General features: G+C 42.4%; 3 protein-coding genes across 5 annotated transcripts; 1 reads left to right on the top strand and 2 right to left on the bottom strand.

Moving 5' to 3' along the window:
• Window positions 1–382: 382 nt before the first annotated feature.
• Window positions 383–2,679, top strand: LOC140541698 (polyubiquitin-like). Its single transcript, XM_072664453.1, has 2 exons — window positions 383–484; window positions 1,313–2,679. The coding sequence occupies exon 2, from the start codon at window positions 1,330–1,332 to the stop codon at window positions 1,798–1,800; it is 471 nt and encodes a 156-aa protein (XP_072520554.1). The 5' UTR covers window positions 383–484; window positions 1,313–1,329; the 3' UTR covers window positions 1,801–2,679.
• A 3,190-nt stretch (window positions 2,680–5,869) lies between these two features.
• On the bottom strand, window positions 5,870–10,251 carry pxmp2 (peroxisomal membrane protein 2). The gene is made up of 5 exons (XM_072664713.1): window positions 10,058–10,251; window positions 8,770–8,892; window positions 6,639–6,801; window positions 6,432–6,551; window positions 5,870–6,336 (listed from the first exon to the last, which is right to left on the bottom strand). Exons 1-5 carry the CDS (start codon window positions 10,165–10,167, stop codon window positions 6,268–6,270), a joined length of 585 nt encoding a protein of 194 aa, XP_072520814.1. The 5' UTR covers window positions 10,168–10,251; the 3' UTR covers window positions 5,870–6,267.
• A 1,695-nt stretch (window positions 10,252–11,946) lies between these two features.
• Window positions 11,947–21,829, bottom strand: usp30 (ubiquitin specific peptidase 30). Of its 3 annotated transcripts, none has more exons than XM_072665236.1 (13): window positions 21,704–21,829; window positions 20,524–20,633; window positions 20,240–20,434; window positions 19,911–20,014; window positions 19,722–19,820; window positions 19,587–19,632; window positions 19,410–19,504; window positions 19,098–19,157; window positions 18,906–18,992; window positions 17,872–17,952; window positions 15,829–16,051; window positions 15,061–15,169; window positions 11,947–14,587 (listed from the first exon to the last, which is right to left on the bottom strand). In XM_072665236.1, exons 1-13 carry the CDS (start codon window positions 21,778–21,780, stop codon window positions 14,338–14,340), a joined length of 1,536 nt encoding a protein of 511 aa, XP_072521337.1. In that variant the 5' UTR covers window positions 21,781–21,829; the 3' UTR covers window positions 11,947–14,337. The 3 variants fall into 3 exon arrangements, with proteins under 3 accessions (XP_072521337.1, XP_072521338.1, XP_072521339.1); XM_072665237.1 differs by having other exon boundaries at window positions 21,710–21,829; XM_072665238.1 differs by lacking the exon at window positions 21,704–21,829 and adding an exon at window positions 21,347–21,639.
• Window positions 21,830–22,180: the final 351 nt, after the last annotated feature.

The raw sequence follows: 22,180 nt of genomic DNA, 5'->3' as shown, positions 1-22,180 counted from the left end.
GAGGTCTGGAGGTCTGGAGGTCTGAGGTCTGAGGTCTGGAGGTCTGAGGTCTGAGGTCTGAGGTCTGGAGGTCTGGAGGTCTGAGGTCCTACAGGATCGGCCCAGTAGTTGGAGACGCTTCTCCTTACATGCCCTACTTCCATAAATCCATCACCCTTTTTTTTTGTGTGTTTATGTGTTTACACCCATAACTCCAGTCACTGAGGGGACTTCTGCAGTGACGTCATCGCCGCTCACTGCCCGCGCGCGGAATGGAAACCGAAAGTGCGCGAGCAGGACGAAAAACGAAAACTAGAAGCCTGGGGCGAGTCGTCCTCGCCTCCTATTGGCTAAACTGGTGCGGGGGGGCGGGGCTTGGTTCATGTTTTTATTGTTGGACACACGGAGCTGGAGAGCTGGACCTGAGCATCACACACACACACACACTCAGAGGAGAGAGAAGAGAGAGAGAGAGAGAGACCACCCCTTCAGCACCCCTTCAGAGGTGAGTTCATCACTTTGTTAGACAGGGCTGATGAGACAGATCTGTGGGGGCTTTTCCGGTTGAAGAGCTGAACCAGAACCAGTGAGGGTGCCGATCCAGCACTGGGGCTGAGCCGGAAATCGCCCAGCACTCTCTTACTGGTGTCCAGCTTGGATACTGGCTCAACCCAGCACTGCAATTAATGATCAATTAATACTCTGTAATTCAGCTCTGTGGGGGTCTGTGTGAACTCAGTGAGGATTAAACCGTGTGAGAATTCATAATATAATATCAGTTATAATCAATTATTCGAGTAATTATTCATTATTAATTTATTTTAATGCACTATTATATTATTATTATTAATAATATTAAAAGACTCCGTATTAAAACGCTGACGCTCTAAAAGGGGAATTCCACTACAGGCACTACATTTCCCACAATGCCTCAGCGCCTGCCCACAGCTAGCTACCGCTTGTACTCCGGTTTGTTGTTGTTGTTGTTGTTTTTGTGTGTAAAAGACCGTAATTAAAGAAAGTCGGCCACTGAGCAGACAGGGGGATTGTAGCTCATGGTTGTGTGTTTCGGTTAAGACCGATAAGTCCACCTAAATACACAGCAGAGCACGGAAGTGAAGGGGTTTACTTCATTAGCATTATGCTAACTGGTAAAAGCGGCGCTGCTGAGGTCGCAAAAATCGTGATCGGTCATTATTATTAACTTATTATTTTAATAAATGTTAATAATAATACTATAATTTTAATAATAATAATAATGTGAAGTGTTCCTATCCAGCACTCTTGGCCGTGTGTCTCTCTCTCAGCGCTAACCCTGTCCTTCCTCCTGCAGGACACTAGGGGGCAGTAATGGAGCTGACTGTGAAGCTCGTGAGCGGAGAATGCCGCTCGGTGCACGTGAGCCCCAGCGCCACGGTGGGCGAGCTGAAGCGCGCGGTGGCGCAGAGCTTCAACGAGGCGCTGTCGCGCGTGCGGCTCTCCACGAACAACGGGGTGCGCGCGACCCTGGACCACGACTCCGCCCCGCTGAGCAGCTTCGGCCTGAGCTCGGGCTCCACCGTCATGCTGCTGCTCCGCGCGCTGTCGGTGCTCCAGGTGTTCGTGAAGAACGAGAAGGGCCAGACGAAGACCTACGACGTGACCGAGGAGGAGACGGTGGACGACCTGCAGAGGAAGATCTACAACAAGGAGAGGACCCCCGTGGACCAGCAGCGCCTCATCTTCAACGGCCGGCAGCTGGAGGCCGGAAGTAGGCTGAGGGACTACGACATCACGAACGGAAGCACCGTTCACATGACCCTCCGTCTACGGGGAGGCTAACGGGACACGCCCCCTCATTTGAATATTAAGCGGCCAGTTTGTCCTGTTTATTAATTTAGTTTTTTTGTGCCAAAAAAAAAAAATTTTTGTTACTTTTATCTTTTAATCCTTTACCGCATTACCCATATATTTAATTAATCATTAATTATTAAATTATTTTAATGATATATTTAGGACTGTGCATGTTCTGATTGGCTGTGCCTCATTCAAAGATCAGCGCAGACTGATAACTAATATATTTAATATATATTTACAGTTTTCATTTTTAATATATCATCTTTTATATATAAAACCTTGTATTTCCCCAAATACAATATTTGACAGCAGAAGGGAAAAGCCAGTCAGTTTGAAGCATTTCTATTGGTCCGTTCATCAGGAAAACAACTGCCAGATTCATATTATGGAGAAAAATAAACAACAAAAATGGAGATACGAGGTTTTTGAAGTGACAAGTGAAAAGAGGAATAATATAATATATTTTATTTTTAATTTTTTTTTTAAATAATTGTGTAGCATCTATTAGCATCTTGCTTTGCGATCAACATCCCGGACACGTTCAGTAGAGCGCGGCGAGGCGTTATCAATAACCTGCTAATTATAATAATTTACATAAATTACAGACATTAAAATCATGAATGTATAAGTTCATCTTTGTTATTGCTGGCAATAACTGTGCATTTAGCCCAAAGCCAGGCCCGTCGTAAAAGAGGAGAGGGCTACATTCCTACTGGGCAATCCACTTAAGGAGGGGTCTCCTGGCCTCCCACCAGCCTCCCTCCACCTCACACTGCTGGGAGCATTAAGGGTTTTTTCTGTAAGCGTCCTCGTTAGCTTGTGCTTTACTGTTTGCTGGGTCATTAAACTACTGCTTTGCTCCAACGCTGCTGTTTCATTGTGTCGTTATTATTAATAATTATTAATGAACTCAATCTCAGGTCTGCAATACAGGATTCACAGCAGGAGGGGGCGCTGTCAGGGATTTCAGGCCCTATGATTAGATATTACATGGGCCACCCTACCACCACCACCATCACCATCATCACCACCATCACCATCTTCTGTGAAGAAATTCAACAGCTAGCTAGCATTAGCCTGTTTATCTGTGAGCTAAGCTAACAGGCTAACTTCCGCCCCTCACAGGCTCCACCCACCTTCCTTCCTTCCTGTCAGGTTCAGAGAGCCGCCGTCGCCATTCTCGTCTGTCTTCGGCCTCCTGTCCAGACTTGTCTTCCCTCCCAACTCCCCCAACTCGCCCCGCAGGACATTTCACACCTGTTCTCTGGAGGACTGAACCATTCCGAATTAATTAGGAGGGGGAAGGAAGGGGGGGTGTTAATATCTAATAAATAAATATTCAACATTTGCCAAACAAGAAAACAAATGTTTAAACTTTTAATTAATATAGTCTATGAATGATTAAAGTTTAAAAACTATTTCAGGGCCCCTGTCAGTCACAGCCACGCCCCGCCCCGCCCCCCAGCCACCCCCAGTATGGCGCCCCTGAATGCAGCCGTGTGTCCCGATCCCAGTGCAGCACACCTGGTTTTCAGCTTCTACCGATCTCTGCTTCACTCCTGTGTTATCTGAACCTGTAATGGAGTCACAGTGAGAGAGCTAGCCAGGCTACAATACAGCCTTCACACACTGTGAAACCATGTCAACAATGAGAGACCCCCCCCACACACACACACACCTTACACTCACAACAGCTGCTGTTTAGGACACGGGTGAGAAAGGTACTGTAGATGTGATGGTGGGTCAGGAGTGTACTGTAGATGTGATGGTGGGTCAGTCAGGAGTGTACTGTAGATGTGATGGTGGGTCAGGAGTGCACTGTAGATGTGATGGTGGGTCAGGAGTGTACTGTAGATGTGATGGTGGGTCAGGAGTGTACTGTAGATGTGATGGTGGGTCAGTCAGGAGTGTACTGTAGATGTGATGGTGGGTCAGGAGTGCACTGTAGATGTGATGGTGGGTCAGGAGTGTACTGTAGATGTGATGGTGGGTCAGGAGTGTGCTGTAGATGTGATGATGGGTCAGTCAGGAGTGTACTGCAGATGTGATGGTGTGTCAGGAGTGTACTGTACATGTGCCTGTGGGTCAGGAGCGTACTGTAGATGTGATGGTGGTTAGGAGTGTACTGTAGATATGATGGTGGGTCAGGAGTATACTGTAGATGTGATGGTGGGTCAGTCAGGAGTGTACTGTAGATGTGATGGTGGGTCAGGAGTGCACTGTAGATGTGATGGTGGGTCAGGAGTGTACTGTAGATGTGATTGTGGGTCAAGAGCATGCTGTAGATGTGATGGTGGGTCAGGAGTGTACTGTAGATGTGATGGTGGGTCAGGAGTGCACTGTAGATGTGATGGTGGGTCAGGAGTGCACTGTAGATGTGATGGTGGGTCAGTCAGGAGTGTACTGTAGATGTGATGGTGAGTCAGGAGTAGTGTACTGTAGATGTGATGGTGGGTCAGTCAGGAGTGTACTGTAGATGTGATGGTGGGTCAGTCAGGAGTGTACTGCAGATGTGATGGTGGGTCAGTCAGGAGTGTACTGTAGATGTGACGGTGGGTCAGGAGTGTACTGTAGATGTGATGGTGGGTCAGGAGTGTGCTGTAGATGTGATGGTGGGTCAGTCAGGAGTGTACTGTAGATGTGATGGTGTGTCAGGAGTGTACTGTACATGTGCCTGTGGGTCAGGAGTGTACTGTAGATGTGATGGTGGTTAGGAGTGTACTGTAGATATGATGGTGGGTCAGGAGTATACTGTAGATGTGATGGTGGGTCAGTCAGGAGTGTACTGTAGATGTGATGGTGGTTAGGAGTGTACTGTAGATATGATGGTGGGTCAGGAGTATACTGTAGATGTGATGGTGGGTCAGTCAGGAGTGTACTGTAGATGTGATGGTGGGTCAGGAGTGTACTGTAGATGTGATGGTGGGTCAGTCAGGAGTGTACTGTAGATGTGATGGTGGTTAGGAGTGTACTGTAGATATGATGGTGGGTCAGGAGTATACTGTAGATGTGATGGTGGGTCAGTCAGGAGTGTACTGTAGATGTGATGGTGGGTCAGGAGTGTACTGTAGATGTGATGGTGGGTCAGGAGCGTACTGTAGATGTGATGGTGGGTCAGTCAGGAGTGTACTGCAGATGTGACGGTGGGTCAGGAGTGTACTGTAGATGTGATGGTGGGTCAGGAGTGCACTGTAGATGTGATGGTGGGTCAGGAGCCCACCATGAAATCTAGTTGAGTCTTATGGGGCTGACACCTGCTGTTCTACTTTGTGGTGTAAAATAAATGGACAGTGTTTGACACAGCAGCCTCTTTTCACTGACCATATTTATTTGGACGCAAATATTTGTTTGTGTTCAGGTGGGAAAGCTGGTCTGCTTCTAACAGCATAGGACTGCATTGAATTAATAGTGTCTACATGGATTTACCATTCACCTCTTGTAATTAGGACTCGCTCGGGAGCGCCCTCTAGTGTCTGTAGCGATGTTTTGGTAGAACAGGAGGAACAAGCTCCTTTTGAACCGCCTCTCTGGCTCTGGATTAAGCTGTTTTCTTTAAGAACTAAATTTACCTACAGTCAACACAATACTGCTGACATGATTTACTTCCAATATTTAAATTAAGGGAGGGGGGGGGGTGCACATCTCCTCCATCATCTGCTGGAAAAACAGTAGAGTTACCAGTCTTATACTGTACAGTTACAGTTAATAATGGTAATAATTTCCCTACTGTGTGTGTGTGTGTGGCTATTGCTGTGGACTATTGCTGTCAGGGTTGTGGGTTCGATACCGGGGTTCTGCAAATTGCCTCTGTTGGGCCCTGGACCCTTTCTGCTCCCCAGGTCCACCCTCTGATTGACTGTAAATTGCACAAGCGACGCCTCTCATTGAGGTCCCACCTTACAACTTGCAGGACTTTCAGGATCTACTGCAAACGTCTTGCCACCAGATTCACCGGACACCTTCCGAAGGCCTTGTGGGGAGCAGTTTTTGGCAGTGCGAGAGGAGCCTACACAATATCAGACAGTAAAAGTAGAAACGTACTGCAACTCCTCGCTCGGGTTCAACATCCTTTAATTAGTCAAATAAATTATTCTTTTTATTAAAACATTTACAGTACAGTGGGACATTTGCTGTAGTGAACATGATGTACGACATAATGCTGTACAATGCTACCTTCAGACAACTGGGGCACAGAGCATTAGCTTTAGCATTAGCTACAATTATTACCACCACCACCCCCCCCACTCCCAGTGAAACACTCAGGTTTGGCTTTACTGAGTAATCCAGCAATGATCCGCCACAGAAGACCTGAAATCTGAAATCTATGTTAGAGGGCAGTGATTTCTACATACCCGACTTAGTACAGAGTTTTTTTTTAAAGGCACAACCTGGCTTCATTAGTACTTTCCTGACCTGTGCTCCCTAAACCTCAGCTTAGGTCAACCTAGATTTTCATTTCCTTACAGATGCGAGGTAGGCGTACCAGAACAAGGCAATCAGGTTAGCAAACAGCACTCGAAACTGTAAAGAGAGAGGAAAAGCAGATCGTTCAGGTAAAATCAGAGCCACGTCTACACCCATCCCTCCCTCCTGCTGACCCTAGTCGTGCTCCTCACCTGTACAGGAACGTAGTTGATGTTGATGAACTGAAACGGAGTCCAGACCTTCCAGTTCATCTTCAGTGCGGGCCAGTATCTCCCTTTAACTTTGTCCTGAAGGTCGGCGGTCGTCTTACCCTGCGGGGTTTAGAGTAGGCCTTACAGAATGCAAAGAACATCAAAGCAAACATGTCCTGGATGTCCTTCACACAGTGGGCTGCATACCTCCAGAGCGTTCATGACCACGAAGAAGAGCATGAGGAAGGCCGGGGCGAAGACCAGGCGCTCCAGCAGCAGGCGCTTCAGCATGCAGTAGGGCTCCGTGGCAGGGAACAGCACCTCCAGAAGATGGTAGAAGTAATGACTGATCGGGCCGGTGATGACCAGCCTGAAACCACAACACAGAAAATAGGTTTCCATGGTATTGGCCCTTCAAGACCTTTGACCCCAGAGTTATTTCAATTAAAGAATAAACTGTAACTATATTCAGTCACCAATTATTCAGCATCTAATAAGAACTAAACAGGATCTACTAGGATAATTCTGTATCTACTAAGAACTAATCAGTCCCGTCTAAGAATTACTCAGTCTCTATTCTGCAGTAAGTGTCTATTATAATTTTTTTTATTATCTATTATGAACTGTTCAGTATCTACTATCTATTATTCAGCATCTAATTAAAACACATTAGTTTCCACTTTGAATTATTCAGTATCTACCATCAACTATTCAGTATCTAATAAGAAATAATCAGTTTACACTATAAATGATTTATCATCTACTATGAATTACTTGGTATTCATTATGAATGATTTAATATCTACTGTGAATTATTTAGAATTTACTATAAATTATTCAGTGTCGTCCGTCAATTATTCAGCATCTAATTAAAACTAATCAAAACTATCTACTAAGAAATACTGAGTATCTACTATGAATCATTCAGTATCTAATAAGAACTAATCAGTTTCCACTATGAATTACTCTGTATCTACTAAGAAATACCGAGTACCTTCTAAGAATGATTCAGTATCTAATAAGAACTAATCAGGGTGTGCTATTAATTACTCAATATCTACTATCAATTATTCAGTATCTACAATCAATTGTTCAATATCTACTATGAATTATTCAGTATATACTATGAATTATTTAGTACCTTCGATGAATTATTTAGTATCTAATAAGAACTAGTCAGTTTCCACCATAAATTATCCTGTATCTACAAAGAAATATTCAGTACATTCTAAGAATTATTCAGTATCTACTCTGAATGATTCAGCATCTAATAATCAATGTATGCTATTAATAATTCAAATCTACTATAAATGATTCAGTATCTACTAAGAACTGTTCAGTATCTTCTATCAGCTATTCAGTATCTAATAAGAACTAATCAGTTTACACTGTTTACACTAAGAAATAATACACTAATACAATAATACAGAATGATTCAGCCTCTAATAATCAGTTTACACTATGAATTATTTATCATCTACTATGAATTACTTGGTATTCATTATGAATGATTTAATATCCACTGTGAATTATTTAGTATTTACTATAAATTATTCAGTGTCTTCTATCAATTATTCAGTGTCTAATTAAAACTAATCAGTTTAATCAGTTTCCACTATAAATTATTCAGTATCTACAAAGAAACAGAGTATCTACTATACATTATTCAGTATCTACTATGAATTATTCAATATCTACTATGAATTATTCAATATCTACTAAGAAATATTGAGTATCTACTATGAATTAATCAGTACCTTCTATGAATTATTTAGTATCTAATACGAATCAGTTTATGCTATGAATTATTTACTATCCATTATAATTTATTTAATATCCACTATAAATTATTCAGTATCTACTTTGTATGATTCAGCATCTAATAAGAACTAATCAGTTTATGCTATGAATTATGTATGATCTATTATAAATTATTCAGCATACAATATAAATTATTCAGTCTCTACTATCAATTATTCAGCATCTAATAAAACTACTCAGTTTCCACTATGAATTATTTAGTATCTACTAAGAAATATTCAGTACCTTCTATGAAAGATTTAGTCTCTAAAAAGAACTAATCAGTTTACAGTGTACATTATTTTTGATCTACTATGAATTACTTACTATCCATTATAATGTATTTAATATCAACTATAAATGATTCAGTATCTACTCTGAATGATTCAGCACCTAATAAGAACTAATCAATTTATGAATTATTTAGTATCCATTATGAATTATTCAGTGTCTTCTGCAGTAGGGACTGCAGTATGGGCCTACATGCACACCACCGTCATCAAGTGCATCCAACTGGACTCGTCAGTGACCACCATACCCATATACTGCAAAGCGGACGGGCCCATGAACGTCCACCTCCTTCGCTGGACGGCCTTGTTTGCGCTCTTTCTTGGACTCCAAAGCTTGAGACAGGAGGTTCCCGAGCGCCGACAGAATTCCACTGCGAATACAAGCCACAGACATATCACTTCTCTAACTACAATACCCAGCATGCATCACTCAAACACATCATACAACCACTGTGCATCTTGCCGGTGCTCAACCAACCCTGACTGCCACTGATAAGCTAATAAAACACACCAAATTTGTGTTGAGAGTTTTGTCCTCCCTCAAAACTGCAGCCAAAGCGGTTCTATTCCCTACAAGCTCCTCCCACCTTCACATTACATCATCAAAAGAGGACATTTCCTTGTATTTAGAGCGGAAAATCTCCACAGACCACCCTGTCGCGACCATCCTACACACTAGACACGTTCACCGCAGATGTCCAGCACAGATGGTGCCACTTTTAACTTTCGCTGAAGGACTCCTTTAATTTTTCTTTCCGAATAAACACAAGCGATTGGTTTACCAACCCTCCGGACGATCTCAAACAGACCCTAAAGGCTCGGCGTGCACCACTAGGGGTTAAAAGTCTCCCTTCCAGAGCCTTTTCACTTGAAATGGGGCGAGACGGCCAACAACGGGGGCTGATTGGTCCCCATCCAGCCCAAAACAGCAGGACTGGAGTGCAAAGGTCTTTTTTTTTTTTTTAGAGAAAGGAGGGGGGGCAAAACAGGGTGGAAACGTTAATGCATAGCTGAAATGTGCAATTTTATAATTTTGTAGTATTGTAACTTCATGAAGGAAGGACTTGGAGGAAGTTAAGGAAATGCTGAGGTTGGGGTGAAAGTTGGGGAAATAGATTTTTTGGTATTTTTGCATGGTGTAATACAGTCAAAATTGTGCTAAAGTACATGTGGTTGAGTTATTACAGCTATTTAAGGCATGTTCTAGTGCTTAAAATATATTAAAATGACTTTTAATGTGGTTTCTTTTTGTAACTTTCCGTTCCACCTTAAATGGGGCTGCAGTTGCATTCGGGCGCCTGAGGCGCCCGAATGCAACTGCAGCCCCATTTAAGGTGGAACGGAAAGTTACAAAAAGTAGCAACTTTCTCTAGTTTTAAACACTTTTTCGTATTAATTTAACTAAAATTACACAACAGACAGCCTTAAAAGTCTTAATTACATCTAATACATCTATTACACAACACATTAACATAATAATTACCTTATTAATGTTAAAAAAGCTAGCTAACTAGCACAACATGCTCATCTACTGACCTTGTGACGGACTTGGTGATGATCGGGTATTTCTTCAGTAGGATCAGATACTGCTGCAGTAACCTGGTGGGCAAGGCCGGGTCTCTAACGTACACACTTCTGGTGGGCATCGTAAACTCAGGGCTTCCAGCCGAACTACATGTGAACGGGGATCTAGCGGCGAAGAAGCGTGCAGCGGGTGTGGCGACTAGGGCTGCGTTCCAACAGTCCGCTCGTTCACTCGCTCCCTACGCCCTAGACTCAACACAGTTCTGAGGGGAAGTAGGGAACAGGTCAGTGAAGAGCAAGATAATAAGTGAGGGCTATGGAGGGATGTAATAATAAAGTATGGAAGATAATTAAAAATATAAATATTTTGTAGCATAACTTGAATTATGATTTAGCGTCCTGTATTTTTACACGATTTCTCAAAATTGTGAGGTGAATTTTGAAATTAGTATCTTGCAATATTTTTTTTTTGTTAAAAAGTCACATTTCAAATATATATTTTTTAATTTAGGCATTTTTAATATTTTATTTTCTCGGGATCAGTATTGCAAGGTGAATTTTCAGCATTTTTGTTAAAAAGTCACATTTCCAATATTGTTTTTTATTATTTAGGCATTTTTAATATTTTATTTTCATAATTGAAAGGTGAATTTTCAATTTTCATCATTTTTGTTTAAAGTCACAAATATTTTTAAAATATAGGCATTTTTAAAATCTTTTTTTCTTCAAATTTGTAAGGCGAATTATAAATTAACTTTTAACTTATAAATTATCTTGCAATAATTTTTGCTTGCTTGCTTATTTATATATATATATATATATATATATATAATTTTATTTATTTATTTATTTATTTTTTTAAAAGGTCACATTTCAAATATATTTATAAGCTCAGGTTTGACATTTTATCTAACTTAGATTTATTTAACTTAAATTTTGACCTATAATTTTAAAACAATTTTTTTTTTGTTTTAGCATTTTATTTATCTTAGGTTTGACTTGAAATAATGTAGCTTAAATTTGGTAATAATGGCTTATTGTCTCATGTTTTTTTAAACCTTATGTCTTGAATTAGACATTTTGTAAATTGTGACAAGTTTGACTTTGTATTTTATAAAAACATTTTATCAATAATTTTTTTTTCTTCCAAACAAGCTTGAATTTGATCTGAAAAAATAGCTTTTTTTCACAAAACTTAAAAGAAAAAACATTTTGGCTTTAATTTTTTTTATTATTGTTTGTTTTAAATTGTGATCTTTACAATTTACAATGAAATGTTTCCAAGTTTCCTGTAGTTTCTTGAATTTTTGTTTTTATTGTTGCTGTAATTTTGTTTTACCCTCTTGAAACAATCATTTTTACTTACCATTTTAATTCCCTCACGTTTGACTTAGTTTCTTGAAATAATGGCATTTTCTCAACATTGTAATTTCAATTAGCATTTGGCACCGTGCCCTCAACATTTTTAATTATCATTTGAAATAACTTCTTTGTCATTTTGCCAATATTGTTTTTTTTTATATAATCATAGCTTGAACTGCAAATCAGCATCTTTAACTATGATAAATTGTGATACATGCTGTTGACATAGCATTTGAAAATGGATTTTAATTTTTATTTTTAATACGGTTTGAATTTTGATGAAGCATCTTAAAACATTTGACTTTGCATTGAAAATAACGACAACCTCTTGAGCTTACCATGCTGAAATAACTACCTGTTGTCTTAAAATGTGCACCTTGTATTTTGAGATGCTCATACTTTGAGAATACATATTTTGAGATGAGCTTTTTGAAATGACAAAATTCCTAAGAATGTCTATGGAGAACTGGAATAGCTGGTATATACTGGGAATCAAGAGGATTTACCGTAGGACGGTGAAAAGACGACTCGCAGTACAATTTTAAAGCTGCAGAAATTTATTTAGCATAATTTAAATGTGAGAAAACATTCAAAATTCATTCTTACAATCATACACACGGCAAAAGGTCATCATAAAAATAGATCTCAGTGCAAATGGCTTAACATACAATTATCATACAACGTCACTTCACCCATCCCAGAACAGTCCTACACATGGGCACACTTGGCAGTGGGCTATCCTCTTCTGAACAGGTCCGAATAAAGGACAGATCAGTCACCGAAGACGTTTATATTTGGTTCTTTAGTCGTCGACACACCCCTGGACCTGAGACCTGGGACCAGGGGTCTAACAATTAGACCACTACGAACAACAGTCATAGGTTAATCTTGAGCAGTTGTGTTTTTCTAGGAGGATTTTCTGAATGTCGAAATGGTTCAAGATGTAAACAAGGTCATTCAGAGTGGGTGTTCGGTTTGAAACGTCCGCTCTAGAGAAACTTTCCTGAAATCGTTAACAGTGGTCTTAAGAGTTTAATGCCTCAAATGCTTATTAATACACTGCATGATGCCCGAGACACTGTTTTACCATAATTTGGCCTAAAATCTATTCAGGGTGGAGGGATAAATGCAGGGCAGCAAAATAGCCCACCCCAAAAAACGAATTTTTCAGATTTGCCACTATTTTACCATCATCAACCTTCCATGGAAAAGTCAGAAGACACATTTAGGTTCACTGGTGGGTTTGGAGAGTAAATAGCGTGGCTACATCGGTGTTCGCTGCCTGGTTTCTTTCACCACCACCACTGTAGTCAGCACAAGAGTCGGTTAGCTTCTCTAAAATGAACCATTTCCAACCAAAGCTCCACTCTGAATGACTTTTTTTTACATGTCGTTAAATTATAAGGAAATTTTGAATAATTAGTGGAACTCCTCTTTAAGAGTATCCAGATTTGAGAAATTCCCCAGAGTGTAAAAGTAAATTCGCACTTTCACACTTGCTGAAAAAAAGCGATCACCCCTTGCAGCTCTGTGACGTAATCATGGCAGCTATGCAAGTTAATGCTAAACTATCCGATCGGGCCATGAAAACCAAGGTCTGAAGTCGCTCCAACACAGGCTGTTGGTTTGTCGTCATTTAGCGTTGCTATTGCAGGCTAATGCCTCCAATATAAACATATAAACATTAGCAACAGCAGCTAGAAATCGTAGGCCGGTTCCCAAAAACATGGGAGCACAGCGATCGTCCTAGGTTTAACACGGTACTCAATTCCTCCCTAAAGAGGAATTCCACCAACTTTGCATAATTAAGTAGCTAAGATGTGAAGCAAGTCATTCAGAGTGGGGGGTTGGTGGGTTTGGTGGGTTTGGTGGGAAGCTCACCAGGTCAGACCGGTTCACAGTGGAGGTGAATGAACCCAGATGTCTGAACAGGTCTAAGATCTATGGTAGAGTCAATACATCAAATCTGGGCTGCAGAAAATGTGGTTCCAGCATCAATCCAATCATGCAGCCCTACATCAAATGGTTATGAATACACTGCCTGACACCCGAGCTATCGTTTAACCATGGTTTTGAGCTGATTTTGACTTCCATTCTGATCCATTCATGGTGGAGGGATACGTGTGCAGGAACGTCTGAGACAAAATAGTTCCCAGAGAAAACTTTTCGGACACGTGTAGGCTCCCTGGTGCGTCTGTATGTTTAATAAAATACAATATGACTATATTTGTGTAAGGACCACGTTAAACCACTCTGAATGACCTTTGTTTACATCTGAACAAATAGTCAGCGAAAGTCAAGTTCCACTTGAAGCCGACGTTCAGTCAACGATGGGACTCGTTTTCCAGGTGGAGGAGGTTGCGGTGAACTGTTATGAACTGAGGCGTAGTGCTGTAGGTGGAGTTTTCACAGGGTCCACCTTATTACGGTTGGAAAGTATCGGGAACTACTTTCTTCATACGAACAGTTTCGGCTACACATTCACTTTCAGTCCATCATAACACCAACAGCAACTGCCCCATCGGCTTCCTCCGTTAAATCTGAGGCTTGAGGGCACGTGCTGTCAGTTTTTCGCCAGGTATCAACGAGAGTCGATGGACAGAGATTACGCTGAAAAACACCAGGATATTCCCTTCACGCTTTTTAACAGTCTTTGTGCTTGGATGCTTAGAAACATGAAGAGAAGCCGGGGTCCTACCTAACAAGAAGGGTGGTCTCGATGGTGTAGGAGGTCACACCCTCCCTATTAATGCTTCTATTAATCTCTATCTGAAAGAAACAACAAGAACAAGATGCAGCATCGGGCCTCCTTACGTCCTTCAAAAACAGTCCGCGACACGTCTCAGGCTAGCCTGGGCCAAGCTTGGTTTCGGTAGGACTGTACCCAGCAGCAGACCCGGGACGTCAGCAGCAAAACAGCCGGTGTGCGGCTACTCCTCCGCATGCAGGCCGGTCCTGTTCCGCACGCGCTCGTAGAACAGCAGGTACGCGCTGGAGGAGAGCGCCTCCTGCAGGCTGGCCTTGCGCACTGTGTCGTCCGACACCCATAACCACTGGGGACTGAAAGGGGAAGGGCTGCGGGGGGAAGGGGGCCCGCGGCGGTATGTGATGAAGTGGCCCGAGTGCATGTCGCCATGGTGTACCAGCACTGCTGTGAGCCGGAACAGGTACTCAGACGAGCTGGAGGAGCAGGAATGAATAAAATAAATAAATAAATAAATAAATAAATAAATAAATGAATAATGGTTAAAAAAAGCTGAAGATGGTCTAGAAGTGGATTTTTAAGCTGCGCTGCATTCCATCTGAACTGGGATGCTGGGTTTTAGAGTTTTAGAGCCTCACCCACCCAGAATTAAAAATCCAAGATGGCCCCACAGAATGTCAACAGTATTACGTAATAGTAGTAATAATAATAATACATAATAGTATTATTATTATTATTATTATTATTAGAAGTGTGATGCATTTTGGTTAGATTCACCATAAAACACTGGTGCAGGACTGTCAGACCCGTTATGTACAATTATATGACCTATATAAATTATATTAACATCATTCCCAGCTCCAACATACGACTTCCGAGGGGAATGGACCTGAGCTCCTGCTGCAGGAGAGACCTCTTGTATACTGTGCTGTCTAACAGACTGGATTACCTGTAGTCGTACGTGAGGTTGAGCTGAGGACTGAAGCCAGGAGAGCGGACGAAGACAGAGGGAAAGGCTCCGTTTGAAAGAGGCTTGTTGTTGTTGTGGTGCTCTGGGTCTAAGAGTGAGAAAAAAGAAATAAACACTGCAGACATGTGATAACACACTGCTGAATAGCTCATATGAAAAACAAGCCACATTAAGGTAAGCACAGTATTAATCAACGTTAATTAAGTCATTAAATAACTCATTTCTGAATGGGAATACTACACAATCTATACTATGGTTTGTTTCGGTTTGGTTTAAACCAAATTAAACAACAACAGAAGCACCACAGACCAAAGATGAGGAATATGGTCTCTACAATGGACCTTCAGAAGCCCTCTGATAAGTGTAAACACCTGAGAAGCATCTACCGATAAAGAGGTCTGAAGAGTGGACCATGCAAGTCTTTGGCCTTAGAACATCTTTCCAATGAAATGTTGCAAGCTGCTGCCTCCGTAAGCCTCAAGGGTGTCTAGACTGGTCTGATATCTAGGAACTCATCATCACACTGGCATTAGGGTGGTGTTACATTAGGCAGACAAGGGCACTGGAGCTAAGGAGGTGTTCAGTAATCTCTGACAGACTTGTTCATGTGGTTTCTGACACTGTGTTTATGCATGTGTACGTGACCGTGATCGGGTTGAGGGTCAAGGGGATGGTGTGTGAATTAGATTTCTGGCCAAACCGCTGCTTTAGTAAAGTAAAAGAAAGCAGCATCTTGCCGACCCTCACCGAGACCGTTGGCGATAGTCTGGTCGCGTGGGTCCACTGTTGCTCCAGTGCTGCTGAGTTTATTGGCCCTGCTGGGCTTCTGTAGTCTCTGAGCTGCACTGCAGTGTTTATAACGGTCCATGCTCAGGTACTCGGAGAACTGAACATGCTCCTGTCTTTTTATAGGAGTGCCCTCAGTGGACCAGGTCAGCCTCTGCAGGTGAATACACAGACACTGGGGGAGCTAGAAAGGAGACACACACAGATATACACAAATTACACGTGTGAAATCAGGCACATTAGCGTTTACCAGGACTACGTAACAGTACAACGTCTACTAATGACGAATTGATCTTTTAAAGCTTAAAAAAAGTACAGTGGTGTCAGTTGCATACGGCTGATCACCACAGAAACATAGTAGATACTGAATAATGCATAGTAGATACTAGATAATTCATAGTGGATCCTAAATAATCCATAAGGAATACTGAATAATGTATAGCAGATACCAAATAATTCATAGTGGATCCTAAATAATCCATAAGGAATACTGAATAATGTATAGCAGATACCAAATAATTCATAGTGGATCCTAAATAATCCATAAGGAATACTGAATAATGTATAGCAGATATCAAATAATTCATAGTGGATCCTAAATAATCCATAAGGAATACTGAATAATGAATAGCAGATACCAAATAATTCATAGTGGATCCTAAATAATCCATAAGGAATACTGAATAATGTATAGCAGATACCAAATAATTCATAGTGGATCCTAAATAATCCATAAGGAATACTGAATAATGTATAGCAGATATCAAATAATTCATAGTGGATCCTAAATAATCCATAAGGAATACTGAATAATGTATAGCAGATACCAAATAATTCATAGTGGATCCTAAATAATCCATAAGGAATACTGAATAATGTATAGCAGATACCAAATAATTCATAGTGGATCCTAAATAATCCATAAGGAATACTGAATAATGTATAGCAGATACCAAATAATTCATAGTGGATCCTAAATAATCCATAAGGAATACTGAATAATGTATAGCAGATACCAAATAATTCATAGTGGATCCTAAATAATCCATAAGGAATACTGAATAATGTATAGCAGATACCAAATAATTCATAGTGGATCCTAAATAATCCATAAGGAATACTGAATAATGTATAGCAGATACCAAATAATTCATAGTAGATACTAAATAATCCATAGGGGATACTGAAAAATGTATAGTAGACAGTAAATAATTCACAGTGGATACTAAATACTCCATAGGAGATACTAAATAATCCATAGGGGATACTAAATACTCCATAGGAGATACTAAATAATCCATAGGGGATACTAAATACTCCATAGGAGATACTAAATAATCCATAGAGGATACTGAATAATGTATAGTAGGTACTAAATAATTCATAGTAGATACTAAATAATCCATAGGGGATACTGAATAATTCATAGGAGATACTGAATAATTTATAGCAGATACCTAATAATTCATAGTAGATACTAAATAATATATAGTAGATACTGAACAATTAATAGGAAATACTGAATAGTTAATAGGATACTGACTAATCTATAGCAGATACTGATTAGTATATAGTAAATACTGAAACATTCATGGTAGATACTGACTAATCTATAGCAGATACTGATTAGTATATAGTAAATACTGAAACATTCATGGTAGATACTGACTAATCTACAGCAGATACTGATTAGTATGGTAGATGTTGAATACATCATAAGAATGTAGTGATTAATTAATATTACCTACTGAATAATATGTCTTAAAGTGAACTACTGAATCATCAATTTGCAGGTTTAAACGAGAACAGGTCTGTGGATCCAACTTATGCAATCAAAGCACTGATTTAGTCCTGTACTGACTGGACCAAATTAAACCCCAGACACTAGAGCACTTAGGACGGGATCTTCTCTCTAAATGTGTCGCAGGTTAACCGTCACCCAGTTGGCAGACCGGCCCAGAATAGGAATCTGCTGTGAATGGAGAGAATTAGAAGCACATCCACCTTTCCAAGCTTAAGCTGCTTAATGAACGTTGTCCTCTGGCTCTCGAGGACCTGTCCGTTCACCAGGTCTCCGGTCTGTGTCTGCACACACAAGAAGGAGAAATCAGCTTATGTAATTCAACAATATTGCGCATAACTCTTATAGTTAAAAAGAGAAGCACATTTAAAATTAACCCTGGTTTGATCGCTCTGTTGGTGCGGTCCCGAGGGCCGAGACCCCCTGAGCAGGTGGGTCTCAGTCCGTTTCACGGGCACGGGGACCCTCCTGCCCTCAAAATCTATTATCACACCTGCCCACTAGCTCCACATATCTGTGCAGACCTGACCATGCTCTGTGCTTCAACTACTTCTGTCTGATGCGTTAGTTTAGTGGGGCTGTGTCCCAAATCAACACACTACCACACAATTACACAGTGTCTCACAACTAGCCACCATCAGAACTGCATTCTTTAGTGTAGTTGCATCCAGGGCTGGGCGGTATGGTATTTACACATGACACGATATGTGGCATGTAATTACCGACTAAATACACCAGTATCATCAGATACTAATAGTGATTTTTAATCTTCATCTAATTAAACCAGTCTAGTTACTCTGTTAGTAATGAAACCAGCAGCTGATCAATGTTTATTAAGCACTAACAGTATCCTCAATATACTTGGAAAACAATAACAAAATTTATCACGATACGATAAAATATCGTCATATTGACCAGCCCATAGTAGATACTGAATCATTTATAGCAGATACTGATTAGTATGGTATGAATGATTAAATACATCCAAAAAAATACATAATTCAAAAATCTGGTGCAACACTGATATCAAGACGTTTAAGGATCCATTTTATTATTATTATTATTTTTACATGTGTTCCCTGCTAGTTATTGCATGCATCACGCAGGACCTATCATGGACCCACCCGCTTCACCACCCATTTGGTTTGATTGCAAATCTTCAAATCAATCTGACGGACTAAAAATCTTGGTCCGGGCCGAGAGAGCCACCCTTACACACACGGCCCATGGTGCCTACCTTGGTGCAGTTTTCACACTCCACCTCTTTGATGGTTTCAGATGAGATGAAGTGCTGAAGACACTGATCCAGAGTAACAGGCCGGCCCTGTAACATGCGGACAAACAACAATCACAGCTGTTCCAAACTGGTCACGGGCTTTAGTGAAAGTAAAGGTTAAAGGTAAAACAGTGCCTGGCCTGCATGACTTACCCACTGAACAGCAGGAATGGACAGAGAGAGGCTGTCGAACGAGTCGTATCGCACGGGACTCTTAAAAATAAGAACCACAGCATATGATCAGTAACAGAATAACAAAACATGTACTGATAGAACAGTACATAGGACAGTGGTCCCCTTGAAGTGTGTGGCCCACCAGGACCACATTTGAGGATCCCCAACAACAAAGCTGGCCTCATTACAATCATGTAATTATTATAATATATGTATTTTATAACTCTGATAACTATTATAATTCATTAGTTTGTTAAAAAACCCGGAGGAGAACACAAGCTGTATGAATACCTGCCGCTCACAGCGTTTGCAGGCCATGTAGCTGGTTAGGCGTCCATGGAAAGGGTGCTGAGTCCTCCAGAGGCTGGGAATGGGGTGCAGCGGGCCTAACGACACAAGGACATTATGAAAGGGATCGTTAACGCAAGAGCGCCTCGAAAAAAGTGTGCGAAACAGGCTGCACCTCACCTCGACTCCTGCAGCTCACGGCTTTTTCGCTGGACTCCGCAGACTTCTGCAATAAAGGAGTGACAAGGAGTGAGCATGGCGTTCTTTAGCGTTTTAACAACAGGCAGGAACGAATTACTGCGTTCCTGGTTTTACCTCCAGCGTCTCCATGTCAAACAGGTGAGTGACTTTGGGCTGCTGGTCGCGCTCCTCTTCCAGAGAGGAGGTGAGCACGTGGAAAAGTTCATGAGCGTCCTGAGAAGAAGATCACATTACATACAAAAGCTACAAGAGTGTGCAGATTTTACCAGGGCGGCGTCCGACCACGAGAGGAAGGCCGCTCACCTGTTCCTCAAAGGAGCTAATGTGCCATCTGTGCAGACGGAGAGCTTCTAAAAGGCATCCGGCATCCAGCATGTCGTCTTCCACGGGCTCGTGACTGGACAGGGCTGGAAAAAACAAAATGCAGTCCTTTACGACCTCTTTTTAGACCTCGGAATCAAACAGGGCGCTTCAGACACCAGATAAGCTCTGCTCTCATTGGCTTCCCCATGATGGAGCTCCTTTTGGATGCTTTGGAAGCTGCAATGATCAATTCGCTGGGTATGGATGTTTATGGATGCTTCAGCGAGTCTTAAACAGAAGTAAAGGGTGGATACTCGGACACGCCGTACCTTTCAGCAGCTGCAGCAGAGTTCTAGACAGCCGAGTGTCCGTCTCCGTCTCCGTCTCCGGCCTGGCGAGGCTGGCGCTGCTCTGGCTCTCAAAGTCTTCCAGCCACCCCACGAAGGACGGGCAGGCGGCCAGCCCCTGCAGCAGCGAGTTCATGAAGCAAGTGTTGCCCAGGTTGAGCAGCCCGGGAACCGTACCTGAAGAGAACGCCACACACACCAAGGGTCACTCGTTTTAGGGTCAACGATAAGCCGCCACAGAGACCACGGCTTCAAAGGATCCTCACCTTTCCTCTTCTTCTTCCTGTCTGCGATCGGGCCCCACAGGACGTACACCCCGGCGGCCATGGCAGCGGCTATCCCGCCGATCAGACCCCAGTTTTTCACCATCTTATTCCTGCAGGACAGACAGTTCATGCTATTGGTTACATATAGATTCATTTTACAGAATTTGAAAACATCTATGAATGTTTGTGAATGATAACTGGTGTGGATTAGGCCTCCACCCTTCACACTCAACAACAACACACCGCCTGCTGCCCGAGACACCGCGCCCCTTCCTGTAAAAGCCATTCACATACCTGAGTGTCGTGTGGCAAAACATAATCCCCAAAGAAAACCCATTTGGCTCAGATTTGCCACTATTTATTAGATTTGCCCCATCAACCTCCCACCTGAGCCTCAGGAGACACGTGCCGGCTCTCTGGTTAGTTCGGATAGGTTGTGTTTTTTGTCGTAGTCGTGGCGACTGATGCCTGGTTCCATCCACCACAACTAAAGACTTCATAATCGGTGGCTTTTTCTACAGTTAGACACAATTTCACACCGAACCCTCGCTGTGAGTGATTGCTTACATCTCAAACACTGAACTGTGCGGAAATGTAGACGAGTCTAAACTCCCCTTTAACTCGGACTGAGCTGGAGGACCTGGACTGGGATTAGAGGGGAACCCTGAACCTGTTTAAAGACAATGCTAACAGAAGGAGACAGGAGACAGATCAGTGAATACATATGAGCACCATCATCTAGCTAAAAGCACTAGTGCTAGTACTAGTGCTAGTCCTAAAACCAGTCCTAGCAGCAAGAATACCAGTAAACGTTTCTACCCACCTCTGTTGGACAGACTGGCCATATCACTCACCCCTGTCCTGCTAAAAGCTACAGCAGACCGTAGCTCCTCTGCCTAAAACAAGTAAGTCCCTGTTAGTGACTCTCAGCTAGGCTTAGACAGTCGTCTGACGGTTCAGCCACAGGACAGGGGACACACGTCCTAATTAAAGCTCCCTGGCCCTCCTCCCTCCAGTGTCTCCACTGTTAGCTCCGTTAGCTCTGCTAGCTCAGGCTCTGTGTACTGGACGCAGGTGGCTTCACGCTCCGCCCCTGAGTGCTTTCACCACCGCACCGAGGCTCTAAAAACGCCTCATCCTCCTCATCCTCCCCATCCTCCTCATCCTCCCTCTCGCTCACCCCGACCTGGCAGAGGACCCTGTGCGTAAAAACTCCCGGACCAGCTCGTCAGCGGCCTGCTGTCTGCACCAGGGCATCTTTCTCCCCGCGGCGGAACCGTAAACACGCTGCGCGCTTGTTGCTCCACGGCCCCTTCGCTCGTTGACGACACGGACGGGACACGTTCCAACTCCACAGCGTGCACTTGCGCTCTAGGGCACTTGGCTCATGCGTCCTTTGCGCTGGAGCTAGCGTGCAGTGGCTCCGCCGAGGAAACCCACACCTGCGCTTGAGTTCTGGGTTATTGGGACGCGTGTCTTGTTCTGGGAGGCTCACCGGCTGCACACTTTCTAGGAGACGCTCCAGTAGTGCACACTTGCATTCAAGGATGCATTGCTAGTGTGGTCTTGCTTGTGTCCCCATATGCAGTTCCATCCAACACAAGAGGCTTGGCTTCCTAGGACGCATGCTTGAATTCTAGCTAGTGCACTTGGCCAG

The sequence above is a fragment of the Salminus brasiliensis genome, chromosome 20 (assembly GCF_030463535.1).
Source record: "Salminus brasiliensis chromosome 20, fSalBra1.hap2, whole genome shotgun sequence".
Classification (NCBI taxonomy): domain Eukaryota; kingdom Metazoa; phylum Chordata; class Actinopteri; order Characiformes; family Bryconidae; genus Salminus; species Salminus brasiliensis.
This window is presented reverse-complemented; position numbering and strand designations above follow the sequence as displayed.